This window comes from Excalfactoria chinensis, chromosome 4 (assembly GCF_039878825.1).
Source record: "Excalfactoria chinensis isolate bCotChi1 chromosome 4, bCotChi1.hap2, whole genome shotgun sequence".
Classification (NCBI taxonomy): Eukaryota; Metazoa; Chordata; class Aves; order Galliformes; family Phasianidae; genus Excalfactoria; species Excalfactoria chinensis.
The window spans coordinates 1,399,780-1,427,715 of record NC_092828.1 but is presented as its reverse complement, the minus strand read 5'-3'; the positions used below and the strand labels follow the sequence as shown (position 1 = coordinate 1,427,715).

General features: G+C 53.1%; 1 protein-coding gene across 4 annotated transcripts; it reads left to right on the top strand.

Moving 5' to 3' along the window:
* The first annotated feature begins 238 nt into the window (after positions 1-238).
* On the top strand, positions 239-27,364 carry RAB11FIP5 (RAB11 family interacting protein 5). 4 transcript variants are annotated; one of them, XM_072334970.1, is made up of 6 exons: positions 239-747; positions 8,768-9,207; positions 10,169-10,874; positions 15,975-18,209; positions 21,750-21,939; positions 22,508-27,364. In XM_072334970.1, the coding sequence occupies exons 1-6, from the start codon at positions 362-364 to the stop codon at positions 22,715-22,717; spliced, it is 4,167 nt and encodes a 1,388-aa protein (XP_072191071.1). In that variant the 5' UTR covers positions 239-361; the 3' UTR covers positions 22,718-27,364. The 4 variants fall into 4 exon arrangements, with proteins under 4 accessions (XP_072191071.1, XP_072191072.1, XP_072191073.1 ...); XM_072334971.1 differs by having other exon boundaries at positions 21,750-21,933; positions 22,508-27,363; XM_072334972.1 differs by having other exon boundaries at positions 15,975-17,636; positions 22,508-27,362.
* Positions 27,365-27,936: the final 572 nt, after the last annotated feature.

The following is a 27,936-nucleotide window of genomic DNA, read 5'->3' as shown; positions in this document are numbered from 1 at the left end:
TTACACCGAGGGCGCGGCGCAGGGGGGCGTGGCTTCTGTAAGGGGGCGTGATTTGGGGGCGTGGCTTCGTGGAAAGGGGGCAGGACGTTCTTTTATGGGCGTGGCTTTGTGGAGGGGGCGTGGTTTTGTGGAGGGGCGGGGCTTCGTGAAAAGGGGGCGGAGCTGTTTTGATGGGCGTGGCTTCGTGGATGGGGGCGTGGCTTTGCGGAAGGGGCGTGTCTTTGTGGAGGGGGCGTGTCTTGCCGCCGGGCGGGGCGGGCGGCGGTCGCGTTGCGTCCCGGCTGCGGCAGCGCAGCGGTGCGGGTTGAGGTTCGGCCCGGTCCGGTCCGGTTCGGCCGCCCTCCCCTCCCCCTCCTCGGTCATGGCGCTGCTCCGCGCCGCCGCGCTGCCCGCCGATGGCCCCCCGGCCTGGCTGCCCACCCACGTGCAGGTGACGGTGGTGCGGGCCCGCGGGTTGCGCTGTAAGGGCGGCGGCGGCGTTGGGGGCAAAGCGGGCAGCAGCGACGCGTACACCATCATCCAGCTGGGCCGAGAGAAGTATTGCACCTCGGTGGCAGAGAAGAGCGGCGGCTGCCCCGAATGGAAGGAGGAATGCGCCTTCGAGCTGCCGCACACCGAAGCCGGAGCCGAGGTCGATCTGCTGCTCACCGTCATGCACCGCGCCCTGGTGGGCATGGATCGCTTCCTGGGCATGGCCCGGGTACCGCTGCGGGCTGAGGGGCTGCAGGGCCGGGCGGCCGAGGAGCGGTGAGTTGGTTGGGTCTATGAGCCGTAAAGGGGCCCCTTATGGGACCCCAAGAGGGTATTGGGGTGGGGGGTGTCATAGAGTCATGTGTCATTGTGTGCCCCGGAAGGGAGATGGGCTGCTTTGGGGTCTGTAAGGTTGTCCTATGTGTGTCATAGGGAATAATGTGTCGTGTGGACCCCCCAGGAAAGGGTTGGAGGTATTTAGGATCTGCTTCGTGGTTCTGTGATGTTCTGTAGGGTTCAGTGCAGTGAGAGATGGGGGGTTTTGTTGGGTATCACGGGGAAATGGGGTATTATGGAGTCTTTATGTGGCTCAGGAAGGATAACGGGGTGTCGTGGGGTCCATGTGGGCCCTCATAAGGGTGTCATAGGGAACGGGGTGTCATGGGGTCTCTTCATGCCCCAAGGAGGGGGTTGCAGGAGATGGGATGTAATGGGATCTGCCTGGGCCCAAAAAAAGGGCATTTGTAGGAGGTGGGGTGTCACAGGTCCGTGTGTGGTCCCAAATGGGTATCACAGGGAATATGGCATCGTGAGGTCCTTTTGTGCCCCAAAAAGGAGATGGGGGTGTTGTGGGGTCCACTTGGGCCCTCCTAAGGGTGTCATAAGGAGCAAGATGTCACGAGGTCTCTTCATACCCCAAGAGAGGAACTGTAGGAGATGGGTTGTTATGGAGTCCATGTATGGCCCCATCAGGGTGTAACAGAGTAGTGTTCCATGGGGCCTCATCGTGCCCCAAAAAGGCATTTGTAGGAGTTGGGGTGTCAGAGGGGCCGTGCATGGCCCAGAAGGGCGTCATAGGGAGTACGGTGTCATGCAGTCCTTGTGTGTCCCAGAGAGGAGATGGGGTGTCACAGGGTCCATAGAGAGCCCCATTGGGTGTCATAGGGAGTAGGATGTCATTGGGTCCATGTGAGGTCTCTTCGTGCCACCGGGAAGGGAATTAGGAAAGACTGAGTGTCATTGAGTCCGTCTGAGCTCCAGGAAGGGAGATGAGGGGTCACAGGGTCCACGCGTGGTCCCAGAAAGACCTGACAAGGAATACGACATCACAGAGTCCTCGTGTGCCCCAAAAAGGAGGGGGGTGTCACAGGGTTCATGTGGGCCTTCCTAAGGGTGTCACGAAGGCTGTGTGTCCCATGGAGCGGGGAGTGGTTGGATGGAGGTGTTATAGGGTCCATGCATGGTCCCAGAAACGTATCACAGGGCATAGGGTGTCATGGGGTCCTTGTGTGCCCCAATAAGAGTGTCACAGAGAATAGGGCAGAGAATAGGGGGGCCCTCTGTACCCCAAAAAATGGCCCCTGGGCTGTGTCGTGCCTTAATGCTGTGCCATGGGTTTGTGGATTGTGTGCTTTCCTCTGACTTCTTCCCAACAACTGCAACCCGCTCCTCCCCAGCCCCGCAATGGGAATGGAGGGGACAGATCCCAGGGGCAGCCACCTGGCTGTTCTCCTCGGCATTAATTGCGCTTTGATTTCTATTAACCCTGGCTGAAAAACGAGCTCCGGGTCTTCAGTTCTGCTTTAATGCAGAGCAGCACCGTGGCTCCCTGCGGCCAGGCTTTGCTTGTAGGGCCCCATCTGTATCCCTTGCTTGGAGGCATGAAGCCTCCAAGAAAAAGAGAAAGGGAAAAAAAAAACAACACAAAAATAGAAGAAGCAACAAAGCAGGCCTTGGTTGTCAGCGTGGTGACCTTGCTCTCGTTTCACTGCTGATTTCTGTCGGGTGGAAACTTTGTCAGCAGCTCTTTTTTCTCCTGTTTTTTTTTTTATCAGCTCAGTGGAAAATGTGCCGTCCAACTTGGCCCCGTGTCACAGAGCGAGGCTGGGTGCGTCCGACGGCGTTTATCAGCTGAATGGCAACATGTTTGGCTGGGAGGGGAAAAGTCAGCTCTTGGTTTCACCCAAGAGGGCTCTCGTGGCGTTTTTGGGTGTCTCGTGGCCTTTTTTGGGTATCCTTGGGCTTATCCCAAGCTGGAAAGCTTTGGGTTGGCAATGCGGCAGCAGCCGTGACTTGCAGTGCTTTTAGTTTTAAGCTGTGGTTTTAACCCTGTTGAGCTTTCCCTGCGTTGGCCGTGGTGGCGTGGATTTTTTGGCTGGTGGGTGCCTGCAGGTTGGGATGCTCTCCAAGGGGAGTAGTTGGGTTTTGTCACTTGTGTTCATGTTTAGGACTAACAGATCCCCTCCGGCCCTGTCTCTGTGCCTGCCCCTATCCCTGGTACACATATCCCCTGTGGAAATGTCCCCATTGGAAGCAGCCTGAGCCAGGGGCACGCGTCCTCACTGCAAAACCTTTCCTCTGGGTGCCAACATCTTGTGTCGAAGCCCTCGAGCCCAGGTTGGACCTTGCTCTCAATCTGGGATGACCTTGGGGTGATGGAGGAGACCTCCTGGGGTCCAGCACCTCTGTCCATGGTCCTGCGTGCTGCCCAGATGGGGACCTTACAGCCACCCCACTTGGGGGGCAAGGGACAGTCCCCACATCCACACCAAGGCTCCATCTCTGTCTGTCCGTCCTTCCCCAGCTGTAGGTTCTGGCCTTGAAAAGAGGTTCTGAGAGGTGAGAAATGTGTTAGTGGGGTCTCGGGATGGCTGAGAGTAACGGGATCTCCTCAGATGCGTCAGGCTGTGATGAAATCTTGTTTTGGTTCTCTGAGGGATTGCTGCATCTCGGTGTGTGGCCACTTGGCCAGTGCAGGAAGTGCTGTGATGTGTTGAAATGCCTCAGGGCGATGGAAGGGAGGGGGTTTGTGCCCCACTGCTTGGGTTGGGGTGCTCCCCAGGCTGCTCCATCTCACCCTGATTGGATTCAGAGTCAGGGGACCATGAAGGTTGGAGAAGACCTCTAAGATCCCCAAGTCCAACCCCAACCCACCCCACCATACCCACTGATTGCGTCCCTCAGTGCCACGTCCCCGTGGTTCTGGAACACCTGCAGGGATGGTGACCCTGCCATTTCCCCAGCAAATTCAGGGGCTTCTTTGCCCTGTTGTGTGCTGGGCTGGCTGTCCTTTGCCCACCTCCATCCCCACGCCCGGCCCTGCTGACCACGTAGCAGTGTTAGAGCTGCAGGCACTGGGGATCGAGCTCTTTCCAAGCTCAAGTTGTTTGTTTGTTTGTTTAAGATATTTGTGCAATTTGAGCCCCCAACCTGGGTGAAGACTGGCATGTTGGCTCTGGACTCTTGGTGACCCTCCCGAGGACCTTCCATCCCTTGGTAACCAAAGAGCTGCAAACTCATTCTCCTTCCTCCGCTTTGCCCTCATCTGTAGAGCTCTCCATTCCTCCAGCAGTGGTTTTTTCCCTTTGCAGCTGAAGGAAAAACCCATAGAAGGCCCCGAAAACACCATAAACCTTCTTGGTCACCATTGCCAGCTGCTCTGCTGGTGTGGGTTGTGGTCTGTGTACCACCATTGCATGGGGTTTTCTTGGCAAGAGGAGTCCAGAATGACCTCGAATCCTTTCCACGCACATTTCTGATGAGTGAAGGCAGCCTTAAAACACTTGCTGGTGTCTCTTGTTGTTCCCCACGTCTTGTTGGAGTCTACAGATACATGCAAGCAACCATGAGGGTTGGCTTTCTCCATCAAGACTTTGCAGCAGGGATGTGGGGTTGGAATTTCCTTCTGCGTGGGTGGCTCCCTCAGTTCCTGAGCCTGGGGTGCCTTGAGATGGGAAACCTGCTGAGCAGCCCTGTGCCATCACCCATGCTTTGCAATCCCACCGAGCTGGGCCTTATTTTCTCCTTTTCTTTATGCATTTGAGGCTGGCAGAACAGGTCAGGGCTTAGGGTGATCGTGGGCACGGTGGCTTTTTGGCTCATTTACTGCTTGGATTTGCAAACCCTGGGAGCTCTGGAGCGTAAGCAGTTAATGAGGGCTCTGCTGTCTCCTGCTGTTATTCTCTCCTCTTCATTCATAAATGTTTCATGCTTCATTTTACAGCTCCTTGAATCTCCCTACCCGTCCTCTTCCTAGGGTCGATGTAGGACTGAGGGATGTGGTTACTGGGCATGGTTGGTGTTTGGGCTCAGTGATCTTAGAGGTCTTCTCCAACCTCAGTGACTCTGTGATTCTGATGGGGGAGAGGGGAAAACCTCTCATCTCTTTGAATTGATTTGCAGTGAAGTTGCCCATGGTTGTGCTCTTCTCCAGCCCTGCGCCTGCTTTTGTCCCCTCCATGCCACCCTGTGCCCACTGACACAGGGCTGGAGGGGCAGCTTTGAGGCCATCATTTAGAGGACTGTTTGTCAGGCTGAATTCAACCTCCTGAGTTCCCTTCCTTCCTTCAGCCCATGTTTATTTTCCAGCTGTGCTTTGAGCAGCTCGCAGGGATCGCTGTGCAGAGCTGCCCGTCCAAAACCAACACCAAAGGAACCGACGCAGCAGAAAAGCTTCCCGGCACCGGGTGGGGGAAGAAGCTGCATCAAAACATGAGGTCGGACTGTGAGCCCAGGGGCTGTGCTGTTTTCCACCCTTTGCTTCTCTTCTCGATACGGAGCTTCCTTTGCGCCCACGACGTTCCCCTTGTCGCCCCAATGGTGTCTTTTTCTGCAGATGTTTGGGGTTTCCCTGGGTTTCCTCTTCCTTACCTGCCCGTCCCTGGCTCTCTATTGAAGCCGTCACTAATTAAAGACCTCTCATTAGCAGCGCTGAGCTTGTTGCAGGGTGATTCAGCAGTAAATGAGAGGCTTTGGCTGTCCCTTCCTTCGCGCTGCAGCTCTGGCAGGAACACTCCTGCTTCGTTCCAGGTGAACCCCAGGGTGCATCCTTAAAGGTGTGCCTTGCTGAGTGGCTCCGGTACCCCAGGAAGCTCTGTGCATCCTGCTGCTAGCCAAGCACTGGGACCAGTCTGGGATTGAAACTGGGAAGGCGTTGCTGGAGGTACCCAAAGGGGACAGCGATGGGTTGGGGGCTTCGGCTCAGCGCGTGGTTTTGGTGCTGGTGGGATCACAGGACGGGGATGCAGAAGGGACAGGAGATGTGGAGCCCTGTGGGATCTCCCCTTCACAACCAGCTTTGCTTTTGCATTAGGGGTCAGCTCCACGTCCTACTGCTTGTCTCCTCCGCTCCCATTTCCACCCCAGGGTGTTTCTTTTCCCTTTGCTCAGCACTTTCTGACAGCAGATGGGGGGAAACGCCTGCCCTGAGGGGGCCTCGAGCCACGGCAGCGCTTTGTGCTCCGCTCCCATCCATCTCAGCAGCAGCAGCAGCAGAAAATAGCACCGTGCAACTGCTGCCTTTTGGCAGCTCTCCCTGTCTCTTGGTGGAGGTGAGTGGGAGGGGAGCGCAGCCTTTGCACAAGGAAGGGGTTTTAGCGGTGCTGGATGGGAGCTGGGGACCCAGATGAGCACACAGGCAGTGCTGATGGGTGGTTGGAGTTTGCTTGTTTGGCTTCCTGAGAGCCCGGCGGGGCCCCGACTGCTTCCCCTTTATGGAGCATCTGTGTTTGTGGTTTCCTCCCTTGGCAACGTGCTGGACAGGCTGCTGTCTCCTCCCATGCATGGCACAGGGGCTGGGTGCCCCCATAGTACTGGGGTACCCGTTTTAATTTCACATAGAATCATTCAGGTTGGAGAAGACCTCTGAGATCCCCAACCCATCTCAGTGTGCACACTGACCCTCAGTGCCACATCCCCACGGTTCTGGAACACCTTTAGGGATGGTGACCCCAGCTCTCCTGTGCAGCTGTGCCAGTGCCTGACCACTCTTTTGGACAGGAGATGTTTCTTGATACCCAACCTGTTCCTCCCCTCGTGCAGGAATGAGGCCATCACCTCCTTCCATGGAGCACTGAGGTCTCCTCTGAGCCTCCTCTTCCCCAGACTGAGCCATCCCAGCTCCCTCAGCTGCCCCTCAACGTAGAATCACAGCATGGGTTGGGTTGGGGACCTTAAAGCCCATCCAATTCCAACCATGGGCAGGGACACCTCCCATGGACCTGGTGCCCAAAGCCCAGCCTGGCCTTGAGCCCCTCCAGGGTCAGAGCACCCACAACTCCTTCTCCCCTCCCCAAATCTTAGAGGTCTTTTCCAACCATAGTGATTCGATGTAATCCCTCTTTTGGGGTGGGCATAAGAGCCAAAACAAGCACATCAGGAGTTTGTGTTCTTCTTTAAACCCATCCAGATCCTGCTCTGGTTGCATTTGCATCCCCTCCTCTGGAATTGATTTAAATTAATGGAGGGATGTGATCCACCCAAGCACTCATCTTGTGCTCTCAACTTTGAGCCCTGCCTAAAAATAGCACATCTGCCTCTTTTGGGGTGCAGTCCCAACCCGTTGGGTGCTGGGAACCCCACACAGTTCCTTTATCTGGTGCCAGCCAGGCCAGAGGTTGTTCTGGAATGGACACTTTTAGAAGCAGAGCAGGTTTAGGGCTCGTTCATTTGTAGGCATCATTACCGAGCAGCCAAATTAATTGTAATGACTGCAGTGTAAGAAATGGGGGATGCTGCCAGCGTGTCCGTGTGAGCTGAGGACGAGGTTTTACATCTCATCATCCTCAGAAGCCTTTCCCTATGTTAACCCATCCCAAGTTCTCCCTCTCTATTTACCCCATGGGGTGATGATGTCAGATACGAGACCTGCTCATGAGGTTTTTCTTCCATTCCAAGAGTCAGCCACGAATCTGCTTTTTCCTTATCCTCCTGCCTTCCTGGAACCGGGTAATCCTTGAGGTCCCTTCCAACCCAATCCATTCTGTGATTTTTCAAGCCTAACACTTGGGTACTGAGAATTGTTCCCCATTTATGGGGTTGGACAGAATGAGCAACGGGAAGAGCTTCATTGGGCATTAAAGTCTGTGCCCAGAAAAGTCATGGGCTCTCCTTAGTGGTTCCTGAATGGGGAATTGAGGACGTGGTTTGGATTTCCTCCTCGCCCCGATGATTTCAGTAGGGTTACACCCACCTGCAACGCTTCACATTTTCCTCCCCTTGTTTTTTCCTTTCTGGTGACTTTGCTCTTCTAAGCAAACTCTTTTAACAGCCTAAAACACGTCAGGGATTTTTCGTTGTTGGGAAATGGGTTGGAAATTATTAGAGCGCCTCTATTGATGCCTTCCTGCTCCTGTTACTGCTGCAAATAGCCATGCTGGGTGATGGGGCTGTTGGAGCTGCCTCACCCTGCTCTGCTCTGACATTCTGGGAGGAAATCTTGGCTTAGACCAAATGGGTCTTCGTGTCGTTGTGCTGCTTGCTGATAAAGCACACACTGCTGTTATCTGGGGCCCCAGGGAGCTCATCCTGCCCTGGGAGGGGAAGGGGAAGGCTGCTGGGTCTGTGGTGTGTGGCGGTTGTTTCAGGAAGAAATGCTTCCCTTGCGGCCCAGCGTTGTGCTGCCCCTTCTGAACCCGGTACTGAGGGGAATTGGGGAAGTGGAATGCAGAAGTGAGTTCCTCCGGGTGTCTCTTGCTTTTGTTTGCACCGTTTGTTTCAGCCATCAACAGGCAACAGCCCTCTGCTGTCCCATAGGACTGCTCCGTGTCTGGGTGTCTTTTGAGTTGTGGATGTCCCATCCCTAGTTATGGATGGGGCTCTGATCTGGTGGGGGTACCCAGTCCATGTTAGGGGTGGAGCTGTGGGGCTTCGGGGTCCTTTCCAACCCAACCGTTGTGTGATTCTATGGTCCTCCGCCATCACTGACGACTGGAACAGTTGTTTTAATGAACATCATAGAGTCATTAGGGTTGGAAAAGACCTCCAAGTTCATCAGGTCCAATCATCAGTCCATCCCCGCTATGCCCACCAACTATGTCCCTGTGTGCCACTTATCCACACCTCCAGGGATGGTGACTCCTCCACCTCCCTGGGTAGGCTGTTCCAATGCCTGAGAAGAAATTGTTTCCAATATTTAACCTGAAATATTTCCTAATATCCAACCGTTGAGCTCCTTCGCCGTGACAGTGCAGACTCTGACATGAGAGGATGGATTCTGGCTCACCAGCTCTTAAATATTGCAAACCCCATCACAAAGCACTGATGGAGAGCCCTCTCCTCGTCTTTTCTCTGTCTTCAGGTGGCACAAGCTGCACTCCAAGCCAGGCAAGAAGGAGAAGGAACGTGGTGAGATCCAGGTGAGCATCCAATTCACACGCAACAACCTGACGGCCAGCATGTTCGACCTGTCCATGAAGGACAAGCCACGGTCACCCTTTGGCAAGCTGAAGGACAAGATGAAGGGCAAGAAGAAGTACGACCTGGAGTCGGCCTCTGCCATCATCCCCAGCAGCATGGGTGCGCTCGACATGGAGGACGATTACGACGTCGGCGGCAAGAAGTCCAAAGTGAAGGGCTTCTTCCTGAAGAACAAGCTGCGCAAGTCGTCCCTAACGCAGTCCAACACCTCGCTGGGATCCGACAGCACCATCTCATCAGCCAGCCTGGGCATGGCCACCAGCGGCCCCGAGGTAACCAGGTCCCCCAGCAGACACAGCAGTCTGTCCACGGAGCGCTCTGGTAAGAGGATGGTGGTGTTAATCCCACCTGTTTGACCTTTCTTGTTTTGAAGGGGCTATGGGGGCTTTCCTGCAAATCTCTTAACTAATTGCTTACCCAAGAGGCAGCGTCCTACGTGAACCCAATGAGCTTTGCCTGTCTGCCAAGAACGGGGGGAAGAATATCCAAGGTTTGGCTTTGAATGCCAAGTCCGCGTGCAGACAGCCCTGCTTGGCTGCTTTGCGCCACCATGGGGTGTAGGGGTAACTTGGGGCTGTTTCTCCTCTGCCCCACAAAAGCAGGTGGCAAAGAGCAGGTCGTTGTGCTTCTTGTGCCTAATGAGCCGCCTCCGGCTCGGGGCAGAGCTGGAGCAGTGACCGTTTGCTGGTGATTAAAGCAATCCCAGCTCCTGGCTTTGGCAGAGCGATGATTTGCAAACAAAAAAGGCTCTTGTCGGGAATTAATTCTCGCCGTCCCTTGAAAACAAAATCTATCATTACATGGTTTAATTGGCTGGTGGCTGCCAATTCCCAGATGGGGTGGGATTCCCAGGGTACAGAGCACTGGGATCTGCTGAACCCTCAGCAGGAGCGAGAAGAAGGAGGAGCGAGCACAGGCCTTCCTTACTGCACCACACACAGCAGCCCCAGGGCCTGTCTGTGATTCTCAGGTTCTCTTGTCCAGATCCCTGCATTCATTATAGCCCTCAGACCCTCTCTAACAGTGGTTTGTCACCTTACAAAGACTGCTCTCTGGATCCTCTGGAGGGAGGTGATGTGCCTTGGGAGACGTATGGCTCGTAGAGCCATGTGCTTTATGACCTGTGCTTTATCTCCCTATTAAATTAATTAAAGCTGAGTAGAGCCTGGGAGGGGGAAAGCTGGTGTAATTCTGCAGCTCTCATCAGTGTTTTTTAGTAGATTAAGCTTGCTGTGCCTGTTACACGGTTGGCCTCACCCAACCTTGTGCTTCCTCCCTGCAGTGAAGGACTTTTTACCTTCTCCGAAGCTGACCCACAAGAGAGCATTCAGTGACGATGTCTCCCAGGTCAGCCCTGTCCTGGAGCCAAAAGCAATCCACAGTCTGAAGCCAAAGACGGATCCTGTGTCCCGCTCGTCCCTCTGCATCAATGGGAGCCACGTGTACAGTGATGAGCCCACCCCGAGGAGCCCCGTGCCCACCCCACAGGGCTCTGCACCACTGCCCGTCCCCAAAAGGCCAGAGGAGGGTTTTGGCTTCATCCCGATCCACACCGACCCCCATGAGGTGCCCTGGGGAGCTGGTAGCTCGGAGAGGACGCAGCAAAGGGATGAGCTGAGGTTCATTCCCTCTCCTCCCAGCTTGGTCCTGCAGGAAGAGCTCAAGGTGTCCACCAAAGCCGTGACCCTCAGCAACCACCTGGGCAGAGCCAGGATGGAAGAAAATAGCCGCCTGGAGAACAAGCCGACCCAGGTGGCGACACCGATGGTCTTCTCTGCAGAGGTGACGAAGGAGAAGCAAGCCGAGGAAATGAGGAAGGAAGAGAAGAAATCCAAGGGCGGGCTCTTCCACAAGAGCGATGCTGGGAGCAGGGGCCAGGGAGAGAGAACCGGAGCCTCGCATGGCCCTGCAGCAGCGGGAGATGACAGGAGCAAGGCTGGTGGCTGGTTTGGTTCCAAGGAGCCCAAAGACTCCCCTCAGAAACCCAGGTCAGTGAAATGGGGCTGTGGGCATCCAGCTGTTCTCCAGCTGCCCGGCCTCTGCGCAGTGCTGTCCGGATGAGATGAGAGTGAGGCAAATGCCTCCTCAACCCTGCCCTTGTAAAGGGGAGGGTGCTTCTTCCTGGATCCTCCCAAACCTGCTCTGCTCATCCTCCTTAACCACAGCTGGTGAAGGGGTGGTGTGTTCCTGTGCAGGGGTGCAGCTCCACGTGCCTTGGTGTGCAATGGGAATGGGCTGTGCCGGGATCCAGGCCCTCACTGAGAGCACAGTGCAGGGTTCTTGTTGCTCAGAGTGGGAGAACACGAGGCTGAAAGAGCCAGCAGTCTGCCTGGATCCAGCAGGTTGTTTTATTATAGGGATCTCCTAATCTGGGCTGACTTTAACCTAATTTATTAAGCAGAAGGATTTTCATTCAGTCCGATCCTTCTCTAATGAAGAGGTCCTTCAGGCTTCTTCTACCTAACGGGATCTGTGTGTGAGCTCAGCTGCTTGTGAAGCACTCAGATGTGAGCCAACAGATCACTGTCTTCACCCACAAAGTTTCAGAGACATCGAGTACCCCAGGTTTGCTTTGGCTCTGCTTTTTGGATGCCTCTTTGCAGGCTTGTCTCCTCCATACAGTTCTCCTGCTTTGTAAGGAGAAGCTTGGATGAGCCACCAGCGGTGAGTTTTGATCCTCAGGATAGGATTCCCTTTGAAACAATACATTCTGGAAGGAAGAGATTCCCAGGGGATCCTTGCAGGATCTTTGTAAGCATCTGAATGGGCTTTAATTGCACTCAGATGGGCAGTAATGAGCTGGAAGTGTAGCGAGGGAGGCTGAAATGAGACATCAGGAGAAGTCTCTAATGGGGAGCATTAAGCCCCAGCGCTGTGGGATTTGGGGTGGCAGTGGATGAGCCCCTTTGGGCAGCACTGCAGAAGCTGTTGGTTCAGCTCTCGGCCCAGGCTGGGAGGTGGGTGCCCTTTAGTTCCTCTTTCCGGATCTTGATCATTCAATTCTATGGGATTCTGTGATTTTTAGTATCTTGTGGATCTTGAGCTTGTTCAAAACCAGCGATTGCAACGTCATCTCTCATTCCGATCGTAAAGAATTCCCACTTCTTTTCCTTCATTCTCCTTCCTTACACTGGGAGACCTCCCAGACCGATTCAACTCGAAGCTGTTGAGAGATTGATTACATCTCAATGGCTGAAACCCGTATTTCAATAATCAAATGCATATTCCCTCCCAAGCGTGCTGCTGAAAAGCCAGCAGCTCTTATCTGCTTATCATCTGGAGGAGAAGCAAGGCTGCTACTCATTTACCCGCATAACTTCTGGCTCTGAGGATGGATTAACCTTTGCTTTGCAGAGCAGCTCTGAATTCATGGTGGGAGCGGGAGGCGGACGCTGTCTGCTCTCAGAGACCTGAATGAAAGGCTCATCAGGGTTTGTTGTGCTTCAGGTGGCTTGGTCAAGGGTTGTATGCAAGGAAGAAGCTCAGCAGGCTTATTTGAGGCAAGGCCTGGGGCGAAAACAATCGCTTTCCATATTTTCAGGCTTTCCTACAATGTTATCAGAGCTCCGCAGGTCCCGCTTCCTGCGGCATGAATTGGGATGATAAAACGGGGCTGCATCTCATGCTTGGCAGGAGGTAAAAAAGAGCCTGTTTGCAGGTTAAAGCCCTTCTGAGGCTAAAGGCTTTTCCTTCTGTCACTGCTTTCAGGGCAGAAAAACATAAAACCGTTGCCTGCTGTGGTTGTTGCTGGTCCTGTGTGGCCAACAGTGAGGCTGAAAACTAACATCCATCTTGGGAGCCATTGGGGTTGCTCTTGCAAGGGTAAAGGGTGGCTCTTACTGCATCTGTGCCCACTCGTTGCATCTGCTACCCACATCCTATCACTGCTTCACACACAGAGTCACAGAATGGATTGGGTCGGAAGGGACCTCAAGGATCATGAAGCTCCAAATCCTCCACCACAGGCAGGGCCACCAACCTCCACGTTTTAATACCAGATCAGGGCCTGGTTCCATCCATCCTGGCTTCTTTTAGTTATTGTTATTTCTATGGTTTGGAAGGCAAATCCTCATAAAGAAGGACCTGTCCATATCTTGTTCAGGATGAGGGGCAGCTGCGTGCACGAGGGAGGTGAGGACAGATGAAAAACAATGTGGTTCCTGCTGGGATAAGTGAACCCGACCTGTGCATTTCCTATTGAAGAGCTCCATTTGCATATCACCTCCAGGCCCTTCCAGGCTCCTACCTCATACAAACGTGTCCTGAATTGCACACTGATCTCTTCCCAGCCCCTTTCTGCATAAATCCTGCCATGCTGAAGTCCCCCAGGCGAGACCATACGTCAGCTTCCCAAATTATCCCTGGAAATCCTGGCCTGATGCCCACCCACCCACCTCTCCTAAGGCCCGGGGGGGGGGATTTTCCATCTGAGCCCCATCTCTTCACCTCGGTGTGTTACGGATTTGATCCTCCTGCATCAAACGGGCTGTTTCCAGGCGACTTTCCATCGTCGTCGTTCTGCTGGGAGGTTAAAATGCTCCTGTGAAGCGCTGCCAGCAAAATAAATGAGGGCAGGAAGGTACACGCTATTTATTTTGGCTGGCGGAGCCGCGTGCAGGGATCTGGGAGGAGGAGGAGGGTGAGTCAGCATTTCATTGCAGCAGAGATCTTCCATCCGAACGGAGGTTTCCCTCTAGAGGAGCACAACATCCTCAGCCCCTTTGCTGAGCATCCCCGCTGGGATGAAGCAGTGGGATTTGAGGGGGGTGGGTTTGTGGGGGGAGGGCAGGGCTGCTAAACAGGAGGGGATGCTCCCCCTGAGGATAAGGGTAAGTGGTGACAGTGCGGTTGGTGAGAGAGAAAAGAGAAGCAAGCCAGGTGATTAAAATAAAGAGGGACGTGAACTCTGCTTTTGTGCCTTCAGCCCGGCACCTTGCAGGATGGTATCACTGCCAACACGGAGGTGCTGCGGTTCTCCTGTACCACATCCAGAGGTTGTGTCCCTTCTGCTTTGCTTCCTCCAGCCAGAGATGGATGCTCACCCCACTTATTCCCCCCAGGCAGAGCACAGCCTGCTTTGCTGGGTGCTGACATCCAGGGCTGCCAAATGGGACGTCCCCATGCACCCATGGGCCCAGCATGGGCTTGGAGAGACTGTGGAGCTCCTCCTCCATCTGTGCAGGTGGGGATCTGGTGGGCTGGGGTAGGAATCTCTCCAGCCAGACTTCTGGCAGCTGTCAAGGTCGTTAGCGGCAAGCACTCATTAGAAGTCTGAAGCTGATTAATGCTCTGTGGCCACCTAATGCTAGAAGCCAGCAGAGCTGTTTGGATCAGCCTTGGGTTGCTCTTTCTAAACGCTGCTTTAAGCAGAATGATGGAGGAGGGTTCTTAATCTGGACTGAACCATTAATGTGAGCTTGAGCAAGGAGCAAACAGGGGTAGGTCAGGAGTGTGTGCTGGCCAGCATCACCTCAAGGTCTCCTGTTTGTGTTCTTCATAACTTGAACTCCTAGGCTGGGACAGCAGCTCCTGAAATCACTGTGAGTGTCATAGGAAGGATGGAAAGGGTGCAGGCTGGAGTTGGTTTGTTGCATACCAACAGGTAAATGTCCTTCAAATGCTCTCCGAGCACAAAACTGACAGCTGTAGGTGAATGATGGTGATTGTTAATGTTTGCCTCAAGGTGGCATTTTTGTGCTTTATAACATTTTAAAGATCTTTTTGTGACAAAACCATCCATAATAATGAACAAAAATAGTCCAAGCAGCTTTGCTGTTGGCTACGATCTTCTGGTGCTGTCTGTGATCCCTTCCAACTTGGGTCAAGCAGGCTGGAGCCTGGGGGCTGCTCATGCCCTACGTGTGCTGGCAAAGCAATTGCTTTATTTGTTCTGGGCTCAGCTTTGATCAGCCAGCACTGGGCATATCGGTGTCTGCATTTCTCCAAGCTGAAGTGGGGTCTCTCTGAAGCGTGATGCAAAACTGGCAGGGTTAAGTCATGGGGAGGAGGTCGGGGTGGGGAATGCTTGTGCTGGAGCTGGGTGTTAGGGAAAGGGTCTGACCCAGAGGATGGTGGACATGGCTGGAGCTCAGGGATCACTGGGATACTGCTCTCAGCCACAAGGTTTGGGTGGTGCTGTGTGGAGCCAGGGTTGGTGGTCATTGTGGGTCCATTCCAACCTGGTTATTCTATGGTAAGATGGCCAGCCCTGCCCTGGCAACGTGCACTACAGAAGAGGTCCTGAAAGAAGGACAGGTAAATGCAGTCCCTCCTGTTAAAGCAGCAAAGAACCAGCAGCCCAGGCTGGGGCGAGGTGAGGAGACATCTGCAGGAGGGGACTGATATCCAGAGTGATGTTGAATCCCTCCCTTCTTGGGTCATGCGAGGGCTTTGGATGGTGCTGCCATGCTGATAAGCCCAGCACGTGGTGTGACACTGGGGTGGGCTGGGGAGGAAGGCTCTCTCATGGGTGTTCTTACCCCAGCTGCTCCTTATGTGCAGGGAAACTCATAGAACTGAACCAAGTCTCTGGGCTGCAGGAGGTGGAGAAACCTCAGACTCCTGAAGCTTAGGGCTTGCTAAGGCAGAAGGGGAAATTTGGAGGACAGTTGGAGAAGGGCTGCCCTTTCCTTTTTGTAGTGCATGCCCTTTCCATGCATTGACTCCATAATCATTGCTCTGCCTAACAAGAGAGACGGGTATGTACTGGATCATTGCATCATTGCATTGCTTTGAACCGAAGCGTTTGTGGTGTGTGTGGTGTATGCTTACAGCACTGTCACAGCATTAACCAGGAGGACTGTTTTGTCTTCCCTCCACAGCCTGGAAGTGTCTCCTCAGGTAGAAACCAGCTCAGATGCTCCTTCTCATTTTCCTCCCTGCTCCCCTGCCCGGTTCCCTGCTGCTGCTGTAGCCCATCTTGCTCGCATGCTGAGCCCTAACCTCCCTGCTGCTACCGGAGACAGTCAGCCCAGATGCTTGTCCCCTACCAACCCATTTCTCAACTCCCTGCAGAGCAATCCCTTCTTTGAGGATCTCCTCGCTGACCAGGTACTAAATTCTCCTTCACCTACTCACTTTTTCTCTAGTTTCCCGTCTGAGCCGCATACTTCAACAGAGGTCGCTGGGAGCTTGTGTTCCTCTGAGGATTGCAGTCCCTCTGCCTCCCTAAGACTTAAAGATCCGGAGAGAGAATCTCCAGACAAAAGCGTTGGTGTCCCCGTGCCCGAAACCACTCCTCCGTCCCATGCAGACCCTCCTCCTCCGGATGAGGAACCCGCCGCCTCTCCTCCTCCCCTCTCAGAGTGGGATGAGACCTTTGATGCCTTTGCCACCAGCAGGCTCAGACCAGACCCAAAGAAGGAAGACTTCTTTGCCTCGGTGGCAGCGGAGGGCATGGCTTTCATCGATGATCCTGATGCCGCCAGCCCCACGGAACGGTCAGCCGAGCCAGATCCTGAGGAAGAGACCAAGGGCTTTGAAAAGGCCGAGTCGCAAATCAGCAGCGAAATGCCCCCAGCTCTGCGGTCTTGGACGAATTTCTCTGGTTTGGATGTTGGGGCAAACCTGGTGAGCACGACCCAGGAAGCGACTGTGATAGAGGATGTGCTGAGCCCCGTGTCTGCAGGGTCGGCGGCGAGGAGGAGGAAGAGCAGCACACCGATGGTTTGGGCTGCCTCACTGTCATCTGGAAATCCAGGGGAAAAGGAGGCTTCCACCCTGCTGAGTGCTGATAATTGTGCCGAGGAAGAACAGGACAGTAACGAGGAGGAAACGTCGAGTGTAGGGGAGAATGGCTGGATGACCATTGCCACTGAAACTGAGCCCGATCCCTCCGAGAGCACCCAGAGCATTGGCCAGGGGAGCGCATTTGGGCAGCGATCCTTCCACAGCCAGGGCACCTTTGAAACGAAAAGCACTCCTCATGTCCTTCCCCAAAGCACCTTCAGCTCTGAAAACACATCAGAAACAATACTGGGCAGCAACGTGGCTGCCGTGCCCCCACGGGTGCTGCAGGACATGGCTGCAGGGCGCTTCCCTGCGGCCTCTGACATGGGGAAGGAGCTGCAGGATGATGGCGGGGAGATGTTTGACATCAGAAGCTCAGTGTACCGGCTGCAGGCCAGCATGCGGCTGGAGGCTGGTGAGGGCCATGTCAAGACGGGCTCTGATGCTGTCCTTTCTCCATGGACGGGTGTGCAAGGGAAGGAGGAGGTCATGCCACCTCCCAAACCTCCGCGGTGGTTCACGACTGCGTGCGGCAGAGGGGACAGTGTGGACATTAGTGACCCAACGGCAAGGCAGCGAGGTGGGGAGGAGCAGCAGGAAGGTGAGGAGGGCCTGGAGAAACCACGTAGCCATCCGAGTGGTGACACGGCTGCCCCAGCGCCTAGCACAGCTGTGCATGAGGATACTGCCGATGTGGAGGCCAGAGGGGACACCTCCTTGGGGGAAGAGCCACTGGAGATGAATGGGATGGATGCAGCCGAACACTTTGAGACCTGCCCCTCCAGGTTCTCTGTGGATGAGCTCACCCTGTCGGGTGCTGCGGGGAGCTTGAGTCAGCCAGCTTTGTCTCCTGTGTCACAGCTCAGCCTCAGCGCAGAGCCATCCATAGCCCCAGGGCAGGAGCCGTGCCCTGAGAAGCTCCATGTGTCAGCAGCAGACCTGTCCTCCAGGACAGACTCAGGCCTACCTGAGACCTTCTGGACAGCGTTGGAGGAGCAGGAGGCGTTGAGCCGCTCGCACAGGTTAGCGCCAGAACAGGACCAGGGTGAGGGTCCGGCGGTGGGCTGTCCCCATCAGACAGAGCAGGGCCAGCTGCCCACAGGGATAGACTTCAAGAAGGTGGAATTCTGGAAGCCAAATAGAACAGAGGAGAGGAGTGAGCAGGATGCTGTGAGCCCGGGCAATCCCTTTGCTCTGGCTGTCAGCCCTATTGCCCCCACAAATCCCTTTGTGGAAGAGCCAGCAGATGCCTTTCCCATCGAGGCTGGGCTGCCTGAACGGTTCGCTCAGGGCTTCAGCTCCCCCCAGCTCCATGGGGAAGCTATTCAGCAAGGCATCCAGCCCACTAACCCCCTCAGAGACCCGCTAGGCAATCCTTCCCTGCATGACAGCCAGCCCTTGGCCTTCTCCACCCCTTTCCCTGTGGCTGTGACTAACCCCGAGCAGTTTGATTTCCCCTCCCCTGCCGCGACCAGCCATGCCGCAGCCCAGCCCTGCCCTTTGCCGCAGTCCGGTGACACACAAGCTTCAGCACTCGTGGTTTTGCCCAGGGAGACACAGCCAGCTGAGAAGCCCTTTTTCCAGCAGACGACCAGGTGAGCTCTCCGGGGAAGGTGTGAAGGGTGTGTATTTGGTAGAGGCTTAACCCTGTCTCCCTTCTGCTCTGATCAGGGACCTCAGCTCTGGCTGTGCTGGTTCTGAGGAGGATGCTCTGCACAGTGCTGAAGGTCCTTTCCTCACCTTCCCATGCTGAATGGTAACTGTGCTCCCTGAGAGTCTGGAAGCCTTGGCTCTCTTGGATCATGGTGGGGAACAACCACTGGTGTCCCCTCTTTGCTCTAAACGAGGGCAAAAGGTTTGACACGTCCAAGATCTGCCCCAGGGAAAATCCAGCAGCAACAAAATTGCATCCAGTGCGAATTTTGGCTGCGTCATCTTCCCTGTGCTTGCAAAATAGGTGCCTCTTCCATGGCTGCCAGGAGAGCTTCCAGCTGTTAATGCTCTCATGAGTCCCCTCGTGGCATGTGCACAGCTATTCCCCTTCCCTTTTCATTAATTCAGCTTTGGTTTCTTCTTTTTTTTTTTCCAACAACCACCAGGTACTAAAAACCAGGTACTAAAATCTCTGTAGCCAAAGATAAAACCCCATAGTTTCAACAAGGCGGTGTCAAAACGCCATTCTCCATTCCCTTCTGCCAAGATGCCCTGGGGATTTCACTTCCAGGGTGATGAGAAGGACACGCTGTGATGGTGTGTCAGAAGAAGGAAGGGTTTATTTCTTCCTCCCAGGTCTGTCTTTTGCTGTAGGAACGCAGTGAAGCAAAGATGCAGTGTTAAGGGCATGGCGTGTGGTGGCTCTGTGTGCTCTGATTCCTTTTATTGAGTCGGGTTTTTAAATCCTTCTGAACTGGGTTATTCATTCTCTGGCAGATCACCTTGGTCAAAATCTGCAGATAGCCAGATCTTTGTTAATGTTTCATGGAAAGAGAAGTGTCCTGTTATTCCAAAGGGTAAATTTAGGCAACGAGCAAAGTGTAATCCCAGGATTCTCTGTCAGTAGAGTCATAGAATCATTAAAGGTTGGAAGAGACCTTTAGCATGACCGCATCCAACTGTCAGCCTGTCACCTCCACGCCAACTTTTGGGCTGTGCATCTACCCAAGGTCTGTCCGGCTTGTGGGAAAGAAGTGGGCTTGGGTCTAAAGAGCTGATCATCATGTCAGTGCTGGCCTTTGTCTTGCTACACGTCCGAGAAGTCTTGGGACATCTCTGCTCTGGTTCCTCTGCCTGTGTAAACGTGGATGCTTCGGATACGTGCTGCTGGGATTCAAGAATCTTAGAAGAGTTACTGTTTTATCTGCGGAAGGTGCTGAGTCATGAAATTGTAGGATCCCTAAGGTTGGAGGAGATCTCTAAGATCCCACGTCCCAACCCCAAATCATCCCACCGTGCCCATTGAACACGTCCCTCAGTGCCACATCTCCTTGGTTCTGAGCACCTCCAGGGATGGTGAACCCCTGGGCAGCTGTGCCAGTGCCTGACTGCTCTTTTGGAGAAGATATTTTTCCTAATATCCAACCTGAACCTCTTGGGGAGATGCCACTAATTGTCACGGGGGCAGAGAAACAATGTGGAAGGGCCATTTTTTTGGTCCCCATGGTGGCACTTAGATGCATCTCCTACTAGAACAGTCAGTGACATGTAGAAAAAGATTTGGCATCAGAGAAGTGGAAGGAAAAAAGGAAGGCTTCAAACCTAGAGCAGGCTTAAAGGTTTGGCTGGGACAGAAGTGTTGTTATCCTCCATCAGATAAAGGCGGAGCTGTTGTGTGATAAACTGTGGTGGGTTTATGTGACAGGGTTGGGAGCATCGCTGGTATGCAGCGAGAGGGCAGCAGAATTGTCTTTGTTCTTGGTTTCGGGTGAAATCGTGTGTCAGTCTTTGCAATCTGAATGTAGTTTTTGTGGAGAGCTCGGTGCTCAGAGAGTGGTTTGCCACATTCAGAAATAGATTAGGGAGAGGAGCTGCTGCTCCCACTTCATTTGTCCCCTTTCCTTCTGTAAGGCCTTTCTACAAGCAGGGCTGGCCCCCACTTGCTGTGTGCTGCATGTGCCTTGCATTTGTCCTTTGTTGCCTTGCTTTCTGTGAGAAGCATTTTAATAGGAAGATAAAAAGACTTAATTCCTATGGTGCTGTAGGGAAATTCCACCCTGATTTTTCCTGCACTCAGCAGTGACCTTGGGAGCATCGCTGGGAGCAATGCTATGATGCAGCAAGGTGTGCTCAGGAGATGGCTGGAAGAAATGCCAGGGCTGTGTCTCCCTCATCTGGAGATGTTTCATCCCAAAGGCATGAATTTTCTTCATAGATCTATGGTCACTTGGCGCAGTGGTGGACTGAGCAGTCTGTTGGTGTGAGCGACTGATTCTGCTTTCAAGTTGGCATCCATCAGCCGGTGGATGGAGGGAGGTCCGATGTCTCAGCGGATCCATCTGGGCTTTGTCTGTGCACCTGGACACCTCTTATACGGGGTGTTAGAGCTGGTTGGTGTCACTGCTGGACTCTCTGAGAAGGGAGGCAGGGGAGGCATCATTGTGGTTGAAGACTGCTTTAGATATGAAGAGAACTTCTCCCTGTCAGCATGATGGGGAGGTCACACATCCTCACCTGTCACTGCTAGCAAGGCACAAGCACACCAGCCCTGGGGACTTGGGCCATCCAGCTGATGCCGTATGCAGTGCTGCTACCTCTGTCCAGCCACACCTGTCAGCTCAGAGTTGGGGCTGAGAGCCACTGCTCTGCTTTAGGAACTGCATTACAGTGCAGATGTGGTTACAGCACAAGCTGGGCTTGAGAGGGGTCTGTCAGCCTGGCTGGCAGCTCATGCATCAACTGTGAGTGCTCTTCCTTCCATGGATTTCTGAAGTCCGTGTGTGTTAATAGAGGCTGTGCTTGCCTTTCTTTTTCTTCAGAGCTGAGCTCCTGTGGGCACAACACCCCCTTCCCCCCTACAGAGGTTTGGCATGAGAAGCCTTCACAGGGTGCCTGCTGCTTCATGGAGGTCCTAGGTGCATTTTAAGGTCTTTCTATCCAAGTGCAGCTTGCGGGTCTTGCAGGAAGGTAGCATCAGGTCACTTCTCTTTCCATCATGCTGAAAAGCAAACACTTGATTCAGTCTTCTGGACGAAGTGTGACGCAAAACCCAAGGAATATGGATGACCAAAGATATGGCCACTGGGCAGTGGCTGTAGCAGCCCCTGATTCCTTTGGATCTGAGTTAAATTTCCCCTGGCTATGCCAACTCCTGGCAGCCAGGAGTTTTGACCCACAGCACTCAGGAGTGGCTTGAGCAGCACAGCATGAGCATGGGGCTTTTGAGCCCCTTGGACACATGCTTGGCTGAGGTATTGTAATCGTGCAGATCACATCTCTGGCTGGTAACAGTGCCATGGAGCACTGCAAGGCATTGACTGTTCTCTCTCTGGAGAAGTCAGGCTTTGAGCAATACAAACACAATTTAACTGTGTGAAGCTGACTGAATTCAATAAGTGAGTCCCAGACCCCTAAAAGCCATAGGGACAGCCAGTTGCTCCCTGCTTGGCAGGGCATTAATTATCCAACCTTGTCCTCCTCAGTCCTCACCCGGTGAAACCCATCAGTGCTGTGGTGCAGGAGGTCTCCAGTGAGAAGCAGCAGCAGAACAAATCCAGTCTGAGCACAGCATTGAGCAACGGCCTGGAGAAGCTGAAGACGGTCACCACGGGCAGCGTTCAGCCTGTGGCCCCCTCATCACACCTGGAGAAAACAGACCCAAAGAAGGTAAAGGTAGGAGCCGTGTGCTGGGGGTGAGGGCTGGCTTCTCACCTGCTTGTGGGGTTGGAGATGGAGAAAAATGGTGTTGGAGGATGTGGGATGGGGTCTTGCCATAGGGTGACCAGACTCCCCGAGGGCTTTCATCCTGAGGGATTTTTTGGCTCTTAATTCCACTCTCTCCCTGTCCTCCATGATGGAGGAGTGGGGAAGCAGCTAATGGAAGGTCTTGTTATGGCAGGCTGGTGGGTTCTGTTGTCTCTGTGCCTTTAGCTTTCATTTGTTGAGGTTTGATGAAATAGTCTTTGGGGAAACCCTGTTGATTAATCTGCTTTGTGGGAGGGCTCCGTGGTCCCTTCTAGCTCCATGGAGTACATCCAGGCTGCAGTGGGCAGATGTCTGGACAGTTGCTGCTTTGTAATGCAGGATTGTTCCAGGCTTATCAGGTAGGATTTGGAGGTGACAGATGTAGTAAACACCGAATACTTTGGTGTATTGCTGCACCTTGCAAATGCTAAAGGGAGTAAAGGGAGCAGTGCTTTTCTTTCAACTTGCTGAATGTTCCCCTTGGTTTCTGCCGCAGGATCCCACCACGTTGGACCAGTCAGCCAAGTATTATCACTTGACCCATGATGAACTCATCCAGCTCCTACTGCAGAGAGAGAAGGAGCTGAGTAAGAAGGAGGAGCACATCCAAGAACTGGAGAATTACATTGACCAGCTGCTGGTGCGCATCATGGAGCAGTCTCCCACACTCCTCCAGATCCCGCTGGGGGAGACCAAGACCAAGTAACCTCCGGGCAGAGACCAGGATCACTTGCCTAAGGCACTTCCAGTAAACACGCTGCAAACATCCCTGCACTCCCCCCTCCTCTTAAAGAGGGCTTCTCCAGTGGCTTCTGTTCGCAGAGTTTAGCAGGAATGGTTATCTGCTCCTTCCCAAGCTAAGTTTATCCCAGCTCTGGCTCCAGGGAGCTGTAGGGTGGTGGGCTGTCATTCACCCTATGGGGAGGAGCAGAGCCTTTCTCAGGAGGCAGATGCTTCCTGAGCTTCCTGTCATAACCAAGTGGCATCTTCTCAGGCATTCATCCTACCAGTGCTTTAAGTGGTCCATGAACATTTGAGAGCTGGAAACCAGGCAGATTGCCCTTGTCTTCATCCTGCTGCTCTTCTGCCTACACTCTTCCACAGGCTCTTCTCTGAAGTGGTGTGCTCTGGCTGATGGACAGCATTAAACTGGCTGACAGAACTGGGGATGCCTAGCTCAGTAAGAGTCTACCAGCATGTTGTTGTCTAGTAAGTCTGCTCAGCAGGGCAGCTGGGGAAGGGGCTGCTGCTGGATGCCTCCTTCCCTTCCTGCCCCATATGTTGTACCCACAAAGGAAGGCTCAATCTGAACAGCTGGCTCCTCTTTGTGTCAGTACCTGGTGCAGTAAGAGGCAGTAGACAAAGCCACAGTGCTGCAGTCAGAGGCTGCAAAGACTCAAGCCAACATCACTGCCTGACTGTGAGCTGTGCTGGTTCCTTCTCTGCATGCAGGGTTGTGATGCTGCCTTAGAGATCCAGTCCCAAACTGAACTCGCAGAGGAGGGCCAGTAATGGTTTGTGCATCATCAGTGCTGCAGGAGGTCTTGCACAGCACCCAACCCATCACCGGGCGGGCTGGTACCAGTGTGCCTGGGATATTCCTGTATGCAGAAACCACAGCTGGATTTTCTGATCAGTATTACACTCCTTTTCTGCATCTGCAGGAATTGCTTTCCACTGGCAGCCCCCTATCATTGACTTTATGTTGTCATTCTCAATGCAACAGGAAAACGCCATATGGACCGAAGCTAGTGTGCAAAGGATGTCTGGCTGCCCAGCCACCTCTATGCATGATGTCCCGTTAGGTCAGACATCCACCAAACACATGCAAACCACATTCTGTGAAAGCTAGCAATCCAGTAATCAACGCGGATCACTTTCAAGCCAGTATTAGTGCCAGAACAGCTAGATTTGTATCACACCTCCACGCCAGTATCATGTCTCTGGGCCCACCCCTAGGAATGCTAGGCCAACTCCCTCGGGAGTCGAATGCTTCTTGCTAACTTGGAGTGACTGTATGAAGGCCTCTGTGTTGCTTGATGTAATAGACGGTGTTGGTGTGGGATTGGTGAGCGGTGCTCCCAGCTACATTGCAGTACAGCACAGCTTTTGGTTTGGAGGTGCTGGGGAAGGGCATAGAAACCTCTTCTTGTGTCAGTATTTTGGCTAGAAAGTGCCCAGTGCAGGCAGAGGATCAGCTGATGTGGGACTTAAGCTGTCTCAGCATGTAGGGCCTCTTCTCCCTGCTGCAGATATCCAAAAGTTATTGGATTTGTTTTGACCTTTGTGTTCTTTTCTCTTTCCTTACTTCAGCATATGCCATGACTGAAAAATTGTGCCTTTTACAATAGAACAATGGCAGTTCCCTATGAGAAAAGGCTCTGAAATCCAGTTCTCAGCTGACTGTAATGCAGCTTGGCCGGCTCTCTGTTCTGCTTGCCTGCTAATTTGAACCAGGTGAGTCTGTATTAAAGCAGTCAGCAGAGCCTTCCCATCCCTATGGGCAGCTTGTGCTGCGTGGACAGCCCCATCAAGTAGCAGATGTAGATAGAGGAGGTGATAATGAGGGAAGGTGTGGCAGGTATTAGAAGACCAGATGCAGCTGGATTAAGGCAGTATTGTGTCACACTCAAAGCCTGAGGCTGACAGAAGTAAGAGGTATCAGCTTAAAAGGAGACTTGGCATCTCTGCCAGTGACAATATTTGGTCACGTCTAGCTTGCAGACTGTCATATTAACAGGAGGATGTGTTACTCTGGAAGATAGCAGCCATGAGCCATTAGTTCCTACGTGTGCTTGTCCCTAATAGGGAGCTATTTGGGGTTTTGCACCTCTCTACCTGCATCTTTATGTTCCTCCTCCCTCTGTATGTCTCAGATGCAAAGACTTCAATTTCTGGGGTAGAAGTGAGTCCCGCAGTGGCCATCCTGGCTTGTTGCTGCCTGACAATCAGCTGCTTCCTTGGGTTTCTCCCATCAGTGACAGGCATTGCAGGTGCTCCCCCCCACACAAGTGCCAGTGCTTTTAGCTCACTACACCTCCTCCCCGCCTCTCCTCCTCCTCTTCCATTGCATCTAACTGCCTCCGTACGCCCCTCTCTGCCTTAGGCAGCTCTGCCTCTTCTCCCAAAGCTTGAATGTTCTGCACTTTATATATATATATATTCAAGTTGATCTCAGAGCTCCAGAGGGCCGTGTCAGGGCCCCTTCAGCAATACGTGCTTCCTTCTGCCACCTGCGGCTCACAGGGCTGTGAATATCTTCTAAAGGGAGGCGAGCAGCACTGATGCTGCTCTGTGCTGAATGAGCAGACAGACAGATGTGAAGGAAGCTGCCTGGGCCAGCGGCGGCTTTGGATGGTTCCATTTGAAACACAGCCACAGCAATAATCGTGTCTTTTGCCTCTCGCACCCTGAGCTGTCCTTCTCTTTCCACGTTCAGACTGTTTGATGGGTTTCCTGCAGGGCGCTGCCGCTGTCATCTGCTCTGCTTTTTGTTGTCAACCCACAACTGGGTTTCTTGCTGTTAAGGAACTCTGGCCAAGTGGTTTATTTTTGTCTTTGCTGCCTTTTCTGTCCCAAAATGATGGGGCAGAAGAGCAGCTGAGGTATATCCTTAAACTGGAACAAACCTGAAGGGATGTGGATGCCGGAGCATGGTGTAGACCCAGCCATATGCCTTGTCTATGAAGGAACAGCTGCGTTCTGTGTCATAAACGTAGGGTGAAAAAACCACCCCAAAATGGGAGAGCTCAGCGTTGGGGGTTTTGGAGTTGTTGATTTCCCTGTACTTTGTGTATGCGGGAGGTGGGTTCTTGTGTGTTTCATGTTTTAATAGTTTGCAACTAATGTTTATAAAGAGAGCTTGTTATTTACGTTTTAAGCACTTTAAAAAAGAAAGAATAATAAAAGTTGTTCAAGCTGTTCCTAGATACTTCTGATTTATTGACAACAGCGTCTGTGCTGATAGCACTTGGACAGTGAGTGACATTTAGCTGTTTATTTTCTGAAGGAGGATGACGGCGCCCAACTTCTCCATGCTGATATGTATCGTTATTAGTCCCAGTGCACCCGCCGCCACGCGGGGGCTCTTGGGGGTGTTGTTGCTGCAGGATTAGCTTGAGTTCATCTCTGAATATTGCCCCTGCGTGAGCTGAGGGCTGTGAGCCCCTGCAAGCTTTCCTGTGTGTGCCACAGAGCTGCTCTGGGGGTTCAGGTCTGCAGCTCTATTGTGCGCTGCTGGTTTGGCCCATACATAGAGGGAGCGTAAAGGTTGTGATTGTATTCCTGAGGATCTGTGGGAAAACAGCAGCTGAGGAGAGGGGAGAGCTCTTGACTGTGCGGTGCTGGGAGAGAGAGAAAGGAGAGCTCATGTTGCATTGGAGGCACCACATAGACCAGCCTGGGGTGCGTGGGGAGGAAGCGCAGCTTTGTGCCACTGCTTTTACCCACTCTTTTTGGGTGCTGAGTGCTCACGTTCCTTTGCCTGGCAGAGGGCTGATGTGGAGCCCAGACCTTTGCCTCCAGCTTCTCTGCCCTAATCCCACCCACCTGTTTTACCGCTCAGCTGTTTTCCTTCTCAAAGTCTGCTTTTCTTCATTCATGTCTTTTCCTTCAGGAGAAATTAACTCCCCTTAAGCTTCGGTAAATGACTTTGCTGTCAGTGATGGGAGAGTTGTGTTAACTCTAATCCCAGTTTGTTTTTCCTCCTGCCAGCCCACAAGCCGTTCATGTAGCTCAGCACCTGTCCAGGGATCATGTTAGCTCTGGGAGCCGGGGAAATGCTGAGCACGGTGCTGTGTGGGGTCAGGGCAAGGAGCCGTGACCCCTTGAAAGGCTGTGCTGAGTAAAGGCAGGCTGAAATGATGAGGTTAGATGGGGCTCCACAGATGGCAGAGGGAACGGAGCAGAGCGGCTGTAATTAGAAGGTTGGGCTTGTTGGAGGCTGTCAGGTCCAAAAAAACACAGAGATTTTAAGGCTTTAGCGCTGCTGAAACAGACAGGATTACACTGAATCTCCGCCTGCTTTGAAAGCTTCAACACTTGAGTTGGGACTTCGATGCAAATAAGCCTCACTGCTACAGGAATCATAGAATGCTGCAGCCATAGAATCACAAAGACTGGAAAAGACCGCAAAACTCACCAAGTCCAACCGTCAGCCTAAAGAAGAAGAAGAAGAGCTGGCTGGGTTTGTTGTTTGAAGCCTGAGTTGTGCAGCCCGACGCAAGTTTTTTCTTCAAATCTGGCTTTGCAGATGGAAGCCGACAAGAAAAACGTTCGTGCAACTTTCTCCCAGAGCCAGCAGGCAGCCCAGCTCCGCACCCAGCTGTCACGTGCGAGGCGGCCGTCAGACCCCCAAATCTCACTTGGGTTCCAGACAAGTTTGCTCCGTAGCTGAAGGTTTTGTTCCTCCCCCTGCCAAAATGGAAATAAATACCAATATTGAGTTAACAGTTGCTGATCTAGGGAAGGAAACACCCCCCCCCCCCCCCCCCCCTACCCACACACACACCCCCCTTCTCTTCCCCAAGCCACTGAAACGCAACTTGTCAGTCTGAATGGATCTGGTTAGATTGATATCAGCCAAAGAATTGATATTCTTTCTGGTATTTAACCAAAAAAGTGATAGTCTTATGTCACTCCAAATGTGGTTTTAGATAAACAGATTCTCTCCCCTCTGTTGTTATAAAACATTTAGCGTGTCAACATTAGGGATCGTATCAATTATCTGGCTCGAACTGCAATGGGGAGGGAGGGGGGGTTTCCCTGGTATAGAAACGGAGAGATTTGGGTTATAAGCTAAACTTACTGTAGAGCTCTAATGATTTTCATAGAATGATAGAACGGCCTGGGTTGAAAAGGGCCACAAGGATCATCTGCTTTCAACCCCCTGCTATGTGCAGGGTCACCAACCAGCAGACCAGGCTG